The 12,663-nt window shown below is 33.9% G+C and overlaps 1 protein-coding gene across 2 annotated transcripts in view; it reads left to right on the forward strand.

Annotated features, from left to right (window-relative positions):
• Positions 1-307: 307 nt before the first annotated feature.
• The window catches only part of GABRG2 (gamma-aminobutyric acid type A receptor subunit gamma2), a 77,048-nt gene continuing 64,692 nt past the window's right edge, over positions 308-12,663 (forward strand). Inside the window, exon 1 of one of the 2 annotated variants that reach the window (XM_081036112.1) lies at positions 308-631. In XM_081036112.1, the coding sequence (XP_080892238.1) occupies positions 525-631 (107 nt within the window). In that variant the 5' untranslated portion in view covers positions 308-524. The remainder of the gene's footprint in view (positions 632-12,663) is intronic. The other variant, XM_081036111.1, reaches the window with a different exon arrangement.

A 12,663-nucleotide genomic window follows, 5' to 3' on the forward strand; every position in this document is an offset into this window, starting at 1 on the left:
TTCCACTTTGACCTCATCGTTAATCTGCATGATAGTTGATCACACAGAGATTCTCGTGATTTTTCTTTTACACACACACACACACACACACACACACACACACACCTGCCCCCTCTAAAAAAAAATCAAAATAAAGCAAGCAAACAAAGCCACCACGATGGACCCAGGAGAGTGTGTGTGAGTGTGAGGGGCACGAGTATGTGTAGAGTGTGCCCGCCTTTCTCCCTTATTTGCCTCTGTGTGTCTCTCTCTGTACCCTCCCCCTGCCTCAGTTATATTATTCCCCCAGACTTGGAAGCCGCTCCTTGAGCTGACGCTTTGATGGTATCTGCAAGCATTTGTGCTGATCTTATTTCTGCCCCCTGAATATTAATTCCCGAAGCTGATAGCACTACATCTCCCCAGTGACGGGACCTACTAGAGGCAGGTGGGGGGAGCCACCATCAGATCATAAGCATAATAATAATACAAAGGGGAGGGATTCTTCTGCAACCAAGAGGCGAGAGGAGGAAAAAAAAAAGGCGATGAGTTCGCCAAATATATGGAGCACAGGAAGCTCAGTCTACTCGACTCCTGTATTTTCACAGAAAATGACGGTGTGGATCCTGCTCTTGCTGTCGCTCTACCCAGGGTAAGATGTGCTGTTTTCGGCTTCGTTTTGTTCCGGAGAGGAGGGGGAAGGAGTGGGGATGTGGCACTACGTAGACCACCCAGATTTAAAACACTCTTCTAGGATTTGGGGCTTTATAATTTAGGGGGATGTGAATATGTGGGGAGGAAGGAAAGAGGAAGGTCACTTTCATTTATTTATTAATTTATTGGATTTATTTGTTTTGCTTTAAAGTGGAAAAGCTAGCGTCATAAAGACTTTGCTTCTGGGGAGTAGCATTTTGATATTACTGCACAGTGATGTCTAGGTGGGCTGTGGTGATAAATGCAGGCGTTTTAGGCCATGTTGGAGCTGTTTTGGGTGGGGGTCTGGAGGAGAAAACTGCAAATGAGGCACTGGCACAAACCCCGGAGATGTGCGGATTTTTTTTGGCGGGGGAGGGGTTCTGTTCCTGTACATCAAAGTATTGCTTGCTCCTGCTCTTCCGCATTCTTAAGATCAATCAGCCAGGTTTTCTATCCAGCCCCATTGACCTAGCAGCAGTCTCTCAGATGGGCAAACATAGTTCAGCACCAGGGACAGCAATCCTGCTTGGGGCCAAATGCAAAAAGGCTTGTCTAACCAGAGGACATCTCTAAATTTACACAGGACATCCATGTAGTGCAGACAGAAGGCCGGCGGAGCCAAGGAGCAGTAATGACATCAGGGGACCCTGCTCTAATTGTCCCTACCCTCTTCTGGAGATTGGAGAGGGACTTTTGGGCATGGGCTAGAGAACCTAGTTTATAAATATATGGAAGAATATATGTCTGCAATAGAGCTGGCCTTGCTGCAGTGTTGAAAAATATGCTGAACCAGGGGAATGTGATGACAAAATTGTGAAGTATGCCTTGATGCCCTAGAGCCTTGCTGCACTAAATAGAAAAGATGGGAAGGGGTTGAGGATGGGGTCCCCCAAACCCCGAACAGGTGTGTACTCTGAAGTGTTTGCACCTAAATTTTCTTGAACTTTCTTGCACCAAAAGTATCAAAGGAATATCAACAGAACTACATATAGTTTACCATTTATCTGCTCACCTACATAGCTCTCCCCACCCAACACACATACCTCAGGATTTCCAGCAAGGACAGAGGCAGGATAGAGGAAGGCTATTTACATTACTTGCACTCTTCTATACTGTCATTTTGAAATAAGGCCCTATGTTTAGGGTAATTCTAAATTCCACCACCCCCCCCCTAAAAAAAAAAAGGAAAGAAGAACTAGCTGTAGAATATATTAAGCCATTGCTCTAAGGTTTTTGTGGAATTGACACTCTTATGTAGTAGTTGTAACAAAGGGAGATAAAAGTGATGGGGGTTAAACGGTGACTGTATTTTATTAAAAATATCTAGTTAACTTCTCTGATCCTTCATTCCCTAGGGGGGTAATAGTGAATGAAGATCACTGATAAAGAGACCAAGGCAAACTAAGGAGTGGAAGCTTCTCTCTGGAGTTTCTAAGCAGAGAGAGGGTCTGCTTAATTCTTCCAGTACTTTTCATACTTTCCTCCTTTACTATACAAATTTAGGGCATTTTCATTTAGACTGTAAGATTAAGTAGCTTTCTCAGAAGAGGAGAGGGTCTTTTACTAGAGATGGTTTATGAAGAAGTACGTTTTAGTGGAATTCTGGAAATACAATTTTCTATTCAAAGTTTGCACGCATATTTTTCTGCCTAATGTGTGCAGCTCTTAATTTGTTTCAGAGATTGGAGAGTTGATATTAATAGTTGCTCATGGACAGAGATTATTACGCTCATATACCTACCATTTATGCAACCTGTGGATTGAAATCTAGACAAGACATACAGAAATACGTTTTTTGGTCCTACTCACACCCATCTTAGTAAACGATTTTATAACTAAATAGATGAGAGCACTCTTATGCATTTTATCTATAATGGTCTTATTTTAACGAAAACTGTGTACTTTTATTATTATTCATAATAGTATCCTATTTAAGATGTTTTATTTTTGGCAACAGTCTCACATTTTCTTTTCCAATATCATACAAAATTAAAACTAGAAGTACGTTTTAGTTTCCCATTCTTAGCATAGTAGCCTAGATGAGCATTTCAAATAGCTCTAAATAAAGGGACTGATGTGTCACTTAAACTCTCCAATAAGAGGCTTTTTCACATTTTCTCAGTAATGATAGAGAATCGAGTCATTGCAGTTTGGTGCAGAGAATGTGATCAGAGTTTCAGTTTGCTGCAATCCCATAAAAAAGCCATTTGAATGGCTGAATAAGGCTAGATGTAAATAGAAGCTTTGATCTGAAGCTGATTGTAAAGAAGGACCATAAGTGACTGGAAAAATGTGGGTTGCTACAAGACAATTTGAAAGGGGCCTTTTGGGTAAATAGTGTCAATAGAACCACCTGGAAAGTTGAGGGGAAATTTCAAAGAAATTTAATTCACTTTTTCATTTATATAACTCCCAAGAATAAGTTTTTCCCTCTCATTAAATTGACTAAATTCATTAGTTTGTGTTTACACAAAAGTAAAACAGGGAGGAATGCAAAGATATTAAGAGCTAATATCTCTCATTATATGTGAATAGTTAATTTCTGAAACTCAAAATTATGTAAACTGTCACATATTTTGTACACAGTGCTGTCACAAGCATCACCTGGAGAACTTGTTAAAATGGAGATTCCTGGACCAGACACTGCAAGATTCAGAATCATTCATTGTCCGGGGTAGAGCCCAGGAATATTCATTTTCAACAAGTACCCTAGATTGCACATTGAAGAGAAGTGGTATATGCATTGCTAATTTCCAAAAGTTTATTCATCATTTTTAACGTTTATCAATGCTTTGACTATTAATATTTTTATTCAATGAAGCAGAATGAGTCACCTACAGAATTTTTATTTTGTATGTAAATCATTGAGTGTGTCACACAAACCATAAAGGGTGAGGAGCAGCTATAAAGAATTTTAATAAACCCACCTTAGGAGAAAACATTGGTTGGAAAATAAACAGAGACCTCTGTCATTAAAGGTATGTATGCACGAGTACATAATTATATTTATAAACTATATACACTCCATGTACAAATATTCATACATACAGGTCTTAAAATAAATTTCCTAATTTTATGAACTCTTTTGATGTAACTAAATTTCATCTCAGAGTAAAAATACCTTAAGAAAAAGAAAGAAACTGGGAAACAACAAAAAAATTATTTAGAGTAAATAGGAATAAGTGCTAGAAGATGTTTAATTTTGTTCTTAGAATAAAATTAAGATTTTATAGTATATGTAGAAAGAATTATTTTTCAAGGATAGACTGAGTAGAAGTGAATTGGATTAAACTTGATAATTTAACCCTTATTCTGAAATTCTAGCACTTGATTTTTAAAAACAAAATTGAGTTAAAGATTTGCAAAAATATTCTGTTCTTAACTGTTGCCCAAACAAAAATATTTCAAATGACTTTTCTTATGAGCTGCTAATTTTTTTTTAATCCCATAACTAATTTTTTTAGTGTTTAACTTTAACAGACTATGACCATGCATATTGAGGGATATTTTTATTCTTAACTATAAACATATTTCTTTACAGAATTAATCTTTACAAATAAGCTGGTTATTTTCTTTCTTTCCTAATGTTCCACCTAGTATTATCGAGAAATAAATATTTTTTCAGCATATTTAATTGCTTAATTGTACACATAACATTTCAAACTTTACCCTGATGCAAACATCTACCTGAAAAAAAAGAAAAGAAATACGTATCACCAAGTATTTCCCAGAATTCAGTTGCCCACCACCTTCCAGACAAAACATCTGGATTGTAGACAGGAATTTAAAAATTGGCTTTTAATGTAAATAACTAGTTACATAAATGTCTCTGATCTCTTAGACTCAGTTTAGAATAGGTAATCTTGAAATAATTAAATTACAGAATATTTACTCATAGAGGTCTCTGTTCTACACATTTTAAAAAGTGCTTTGTGCAACAATTTCTGCTCAATTTGAAATAGACTTAAGACTGACATTAGTGACGTTATCTTTGTTGTAAATATTATATTAAAAAGTCATTTCTACCTCTCACTGTCACGATTTCCTTGGCATTCCAAGACAGTCTTTCCACAATTTAAGTAGAAGTAGGTTTTACTGGAATGACAGACACTTTTGAAGGGGAGCAGAATTTGCCATCACAAAATATGCTTCTTTGGCATAAAGATTATGGCTGATCATTTTTAAGAGCAGACACAAGAGAAGCTCTGAAAACCAGTAGAAGTTACCCTTACGTAGGAGACATTTACATTTATAAGGGAAACCTCTATTTGCAAAGGTATTTCCCTCCCTGTTCCAGGAAGGGAAGGATGATTAAATCTAGAAACATATCACTGGAGAAGGCAGGGATTTAAATCTGCATAATAACCATCTTCAGTTTATTGTGCTTTGCCTGATAACCTCCTATGCTGTGCTCCCCTTACCCCTATCATCTTTTCTCTGTAGCTGGAAATGGTATTTAAGGTGGTGGCTGGGGCCCTTCTCGGAAGTTACTCAGTTTTCCTGAGTATCTCCGAGTATGCAGAAGGTATACGTACTATTAAATTTATGTTTGCTTTTCTCCTGTTAATCTGTCTAAGGCTATCTATCCTTAGACACCCTTAGTGCAAAATGAAAAGTATAGTCACCCTTTTTCTTTCTAAAGGTAAGAAAATAATTGGATTGTTTCGAGATGTAAAAGGCCTCTTCAGTTTGCTTTACTGGGAGGGTTATTTACTATTCATTTCTTTCTTATTCTAGGGAATAAATACCCTTTAAAAGGAAATAAAAAGCTTCTTTTAAGTTACACATTAGGGTAAAAATGAAATTTAACTTCAAATCATATCAATCCCTATAGTATTATGAGTGCAAAATATGGTAATAATTCTGTATCATTATAAAACTCATTGTATAACTCTGTAGATAAAGTGCCATGTAAATGCTAAATAAGTAGCACTGATATTACACTCTCCACCCATTCATAAAACCATATGAATACAAATAACATTATCGTGGGGAGAACAAGGAATGATTTTTAAGAAAAGATCCTTTGTAATCATTGAAACCCTGCCATGAGCTCAAGTTTAGTTGTAGAACCAACGTTTATGTAATGAGACAAATATATACTAAGTTCTGCAATTATTTGGATATGTTTCAATAAAATGGCCCAAACAAACTGAATATAACTTGTCAATATAATCTTCGGAGGAAGGAATAAATGACTGACTCTTACTTATATTCTTTTTGGCAGGTTATCAGTCCCTTCTTATAAATTTCTTTTGAAAACACATTTGAAGTACATAATTGAGGAAAACAACTCTAGATACAAAAAGTATCTTGGTATATATAGTATTTCAGCTAGCTCAGTGCTAGGAACTGAATATATAATTATGAGGCAGCAGAAGCCACTATGTCTGCCATCATGGAGTTAGAAATCTCATGGGGTAGCAATTATCAAAGAGGTGCACAAAAAAGTATTAAATTTTAACTCAGGTAAATGCTATACAAGAAAGTCACATGAGAGATTATAATCGCTCTCTAGCATGGTGAAAGCATAGGGCAGAAAAACTGAGATCAACAAATAAGCTAAAACTAATTAATCTACGATTATCTATTTGGTTAGTTTTAATATTCCAACTTTCTTTTCTTGGTCATAATAATTTTTGCTGGATTTGTTGCCTTCAATTGGGGAGGTTTTCATGTGAAAATGAAGGGTATTTTTTTGAGGAAGAAAAATTTGGAGAAGACATTTTTTTTAATGTTCTGAAAACCATTTTTTTTGTTTTTGTTTTTTATTTTTTTTGAAAACTATTTTTGTTTGCTATTTAAAAAATTAGCTACATAATAAATGATCAAATTAAATAAAGAACATGGTTATGTTAAAATATGACGCTATTTTAACATAGACTAAATTTACAAGTCAATAGCCAATTGATGCCATTTTTTTCTCCACTTATGGCCTATCCTATAGGTTTTCAAGTTATATGCATAAAAATGATCTATTTCCCCACCATCACCTGCACCTGATTAATGTTCATATTCTCTGAGTCTTTGTCAATCCAATATAAGTAGTCAAATACAGTGAGATAGTGAATAAAAAAAGACCTCCTTAAATATACATACCAGTTGTCAGCTTCAATTAATTTCACAAATACTAAAGCATGAAAACCTGGATATAATAAGATCAAGAAATACAGTGAAAATTTTGGAGCTTTTTTTAATTAAATGCAAAATGATTGGTGTAGGGCCTATTAAAAAAGTACAGAACGAGATTTTAGTGCCTCGGTGATTTTTAATATTGATACATTATAATCTTTGTATGGATGACAGTATGGACGCTAGTAATTGTATGTTAATAAATTACTAACTGCTTTTTAAATCTATTTTATCTACTTTTTTCCAGTATCCCCCTTCATCTAGTTCCTTTCAAATAACCATCATTCTAAAAGCAAGGTGTACATACTATCCACATGTACATATACACAAATCTGCAACTTCTAGATGTTTAATTAAAAACTCTAGGTCTTCTGGTTTTGCTTTATTATGTTTTATTTATTATTGACTTGTAGAAGTATTTTATGAGTTTTAACTAAATATCCTTTTTCAGATATATGTAGTGAAAATATATTTCTTTACAGTTTTTTGGTTTGGTTATATGGATGGATGGATAGATAGATAGACACAAAACATTTAATAATAAAGTTTGCCATTTTTTCCATTATGGTTAGTGCTTTTTTTTCTATCCTCTCTAAGATATTTTTGCCTCCCATAAGTTCAGAAAGATATTTTCATGTATTTTTAAGAAGCTTTTTCATTTAGTTCTATGATCCATCTCACATTATTTTTTAAATTAATGTTATAAACTGATATTCATTTCTTCATGCATTCATCCAATTTTTTGAAAATATTTACCTTTCTCCATTGACATTTCTCAGTAACTTTGTCAAAATGTTATTAGCACATATGTCCAGGTCTATTTCTGAAATTTGGTCTATTCCATTCCATGGGTCTACTTGTCTATGCTTATGTAAGCACTATATGACTGGGATCATTATAGCTTTATCATAAACCTTAGGTAATTAGGAAATTAGGTAATAAATATGAAACAAATTCATATATGTTCTTCTCTTGCAAGACTAATTTGTCTATTTAAAGTCTTTCATATCCTTCTATATTTTATAAAAGTTGCCAATTTATACTAAGTCAAAATAAAAAGAAAATGTCCCGTTGCCTCTTTATTGAAATGGTGTTGAATACATAGATCAATTTAGAAAGTACTGACATTTTGAAAGTCTTCAGTCTTTCAATCCATAAACATGGTTTATCTCTCCATCTGTTCTGGGTTCCTTTAATGCTTTTTACTACCTTACTGTATACTTCAGTGTAGGTATCTTAAGTTTATTCTTAATTATTCTGTATGTCTTATTCTATTTTAAATTGTATATTTTAAAATTTATTTTCCAAATGTTTATCACTATTATATTGGAAAGTAATTTATTTTGTATGTTAATTTTATATTCTGTGATATTAGTTCTAGTAATTATTCTAATAATTTTTGTAGATTATGTTTTTTATATATAATATTGTCATCTATAAATACAGTTTCACTTCAGAATGACTTCTTAAAACATAAATGTGATTATGTATGTTGTTATATTAAAGTTTTGTGATAACTCCCTTTTGCCCTTAAGATCTAATTGTCTTACCTAGAGTTGTAGGCAATACAGTCATATATTTATTGTGGAAAATGGAGACATTTTTATAGTGAATGAGGGCACAATTATTAATAATTAGGTCAGGACCACAGGTGCCAACTGGAACTTTCCCAGGCAAACTGGGCATATGATCACTCAATATGGTCCTTCATGGTCTGCTCCCGGAGAAACTCTCCAGCATCAGCTCCTGCCCCTCCATCAGACACAAGTGAACTGCCATGCTCTATATTTCATTAGATTCCTTTAAACACCGGTCTTAGTTTCCTACCTCCTTTCCATGTACCATTTTCCGAGCCTATTCCCTTTCTCCCATTTTCTTTTGAAACTTTTAGTCTTTAATACAGAATTTTCATCTGAGAGACCTTTTAGGATTGAAGAGGTAGTTTTATTATCAATCTTTTCTATGTCATGATTAAAAGGAGAGGTCATAGAGAATTGATATTTAGGTAAGCTAATTGTTTTTGAAAGCATGAAAAAATATTCAATACGAAAATTGACTCTGCCTAGATTCAAAAAGTTTTTTTTTCCAGTCATATCACATGTGGCCTCACCCAAAATCTTTTACATAATAAACAGCAAATAAAGTCAACTCGGTGCAATAAAACCAAGGACGTGTTGACATTTAAAAACATCTTGAAATATCCATCACAGTTGACTATGATTTTCCAGGTACCCTTGTGGTCCCCAGGCCATAAACAGAGTTTCCAAGGTCATTTTTGTAGATCTGCTGCAATTTGTATTTTGCAGATCAATTTCTGTGATGAATGAGCATCAAATTAAACTCTGTAGAAAATCACGTGAGGAGGGATTTTGTCATTCAGTTTTATTCTCCTTGATTTCAGACTCTAAGTAACCTGCCAAGCAGATTCTTAAACTGATATAAAAAAAATCACATGCACAGAAAGCAGAAGACTGGAGACAGGAGTTGCACATTCTGATTTAGGTGATCTGAATGGTGTCCTTCTTAATTCTTATTCATTTTATGAATCACATTTTGTTTAATTCCTGCCTACTATATTCTTGGCACTGTGCCAGATGCTGAAGATATCACACTGAAGAAAGCATATATAGTCCTTGCATTTGTGGAACTTACATTCTAGAATAAAGATGTGCTTTTAAAAACATAACACTATATTACACATAATGTTATAATAGTATAATAGCATAATATAATAGCATATTTATATATTATAACCATATTTCATATCTTTACTTACTGACAATGTTCTACCTTTAAACTGATTCATTTCACTTATTGCCTCAGATTTAAGGAAATTGTGTAACCAGATAGACATTTTACACTCAACCATTGTTTCAACCCATGAGTCCTCATGATTCTGTCCTTTTTCTCCTTGAAATAACCTAACATGGATATCATTTCTCTCTTGTTGAGCTCTAAACTGTGATGTTAAATGTAGACTAAAAAAGAAATGGAAGGAGGACAAGTTTCTTCCTTCTTGGTTCCTATCTTCCTGCCATAAATAAATATTTATTGAGTTCCTAATACTTGTTTTGTACTGTACTGGGGTTGGAGATAAAAAGGTGAGAAAAAATGGGCATGTGGTCTGGGGACAAGCAGACAGCAAACAAACAAATTTCAAAATATGACAAATGTTGAAGAAATAAGTAAAAAGTGTGGTGCCATGAAGAAAACATTTACTTTAGATAGGATGGTCAGGAAAGATCAATCTTGAGTAATGGATAAGAAGTTGAGACTACAGGAGGATGAAAAAGATTCAGCCATGGAAAAACTGAAGGGAAGGACTTTTTTCGTCATGAGTAACAGTACCTGCAGGAACCGTGAAAGGAGTATGAATCTGTGTGATTTACGAAAATACTTCACATAATAATACCAGTGGTTTTATTCTTAAGGAAGAAGTGTGCCTCTGCGTTTGGGAAACGGTGAGGGTTACAATTTACCTATCTATTTTCAATTGCTTGGCAATTAACCTAATTGTTGACTTTTAGCTTCCTTAAGAGTTGCATATTGTTGCTCTACAAAATCATAGCAGGGTCAATGATTAGTTATTGATTCATCTATTACGTCAATTATTTCAAAAATAATACTCATTTTATGGCATCATTATAAAATGATTGCACAATATTTAACTCATGTGTTTAAACACATCGTGTTTTTTGTTTTGTATTGTTTTTTTAAGATAAATATTTTGCATCTAAGAAATGACAAAGAAGATCTTTAAATGCCAAATTACTAAATATGATTTGTGGTCAGTTATTTGAATGACTCATTAAAAAATTTTAACAGTTTCTCATAGAGAGCATTAACGAAAGTACACTTAAAATACGTTATTAAACTTACTCTTATGTATATAGCAAGATCATCTAAAGCCTGAAAGAGATACAAAAATCTATATACTAAATTCAAAAGAAACCAGAGTACCATTTCATTAATAACATTTTCTTTCTCACCAGGAGATTTTAAAATGTTTAGACTCAATTACCTCATACTTCAGTTATCAAGAAATTTCACAAAAGTATCACATCAATGAGTATTTTGAAAAAAAAACACAGTGATTTATTTTTTTGGAATAATAGCTTTGTTTTTGTTTTATTTTTAAGTTTGCATATAGCAAGACTGACCTTTATTGGTGTGCCAGTGTGTGAATTTAAATACACATGGAAATTTTTGTAATACAGCATCCCAAATCAAGAGTCGGAGCAGTGCTCTCTTTCTCCCCATCTCTGCCACCCATTTGTCGTCACCCCCTCCTCCCCCACACACTCCTGGCAACAAGCGGTGTGTTATTTATTAGTGCAGTTTTTCTTTTCTTCTTTTCAAGCATGTCATGTAAGTAGAATCATATAGTTCACTCTGTATAGTGCCTTTGAGGTTCATCTAAGTTACAGAGGTTAGTTAAGCAGATTAAAAGAGGTTCAACATTATTAGCCATTAGGTAAGTGTAAATTAAAATCACAGTTTGATACCACTATGTACCTATCGAAATGAGTAAAATGAAAACAATACTGGCAAGACCAAGTGTTGACAAGGATGGGGAACACTTGGAACTTTCATACATTGCTAATGAGAATGTAAAAAATGAAGAACAATTTGGGGATTTTGTATAAGATCAAAAACATACCTAAGATACTCATTTTCAACACATTTTGAATATATTTGAATTTGGCACACTTTAATATATATCTGCAGATATGTAGATGCTGCCTGCAATAGAATCAGCCTCTATTTTCATACACTTGCTCTCAGTGACCTTTACATTATTCTAAATTGGGGATAGTTTAACCTTTCTTTCATAGACCATGAGAAAGTACACATAATTCTCTTCACCTCCACCTGTGGCCTCCTTGTAAATAAGTGAACAATTTTTCATGCTTATATTTATTACCTTTATAGGCATTACCTTCTATTTTTCCAGACGAGGGAACCAAAAGTATTATTAGTTCCCCCAAATGCTTTTATGTTCTAGAGAAAAATACTATTATTACCACAGAAGTTGAGATTTGGAAGTAAACACAAAGGAACATTGATAGAAATAACCCTAATATCAAGTTGAAGGTGCTAGGAGACAGAGGTTAATCATATTCCTCCATGAGACAGTGTTTTTACTACTGCCTTGCATTGTTATTTAAGTATTGCATTTTTCTAGCTGTTCAGGTATTTGTCTCCTCAAATAGATGAGAGGTGTTTTGATATCAGCATTGTGCTTTGCACTTCTTTCTATCTGCTACTGTGCCTTGCACAATAAAAAACATACTGATTAACTGAAGGGTCAAGAAATCGAAATCTATAAGGCATTGTTTCCCAAACTCAGTCACCTTTATGGTTTTTGTCACATCTAAATGACACCTGGTTATTTTTTAGCATAATCGTTTTCATGAAATCAGTATTTTTTAATGTAATTATTTTATTTAATACACTTAATAAACATAACAAGATCTGGAAAATTAGTTTCCCTTTTTCTAACATAAGAGGACTACAGAGTAAATACAGTGAAACAAGAAACCATATTATCAGGTTTTAATGACATTATAGCCAACAGAATTGCTGGGCTTCATGCTGCTCTCCTTAGAAAATAGATTAGTAAATTGAAAACATGGTTAAAGACAAGTTACAAATAGCATAAGACATTGTCCTTAATATAACTGGATGTGCTGAAAAAATATTGAAAAGGGAAAAAACGTCTAATTATATGTTTCCATGTCCATGTGTGACCTTCACAATTGTCTTGGATACCAGGGGTAGGTGTCCTAGGCTTTGGGAAACACTAACATGGGGTGATCTTAATGGGACGTCAATACTGACAGCAGTCATGTGATG

Source organism: Rhinolophus hipposideros (genome assembly GCF_964194185.1).
Source record: "Rhinolophus hipposideros genome assembly, chromosome: 23".
Classification (NCBI taxonomy): domain Eukaryota; kingdom Metazoa; phylum Chordata; class Mammalia; order Chiroptera; family Rhinolophidae; genus Rhinolophus; species Rhinolophus hipposideros.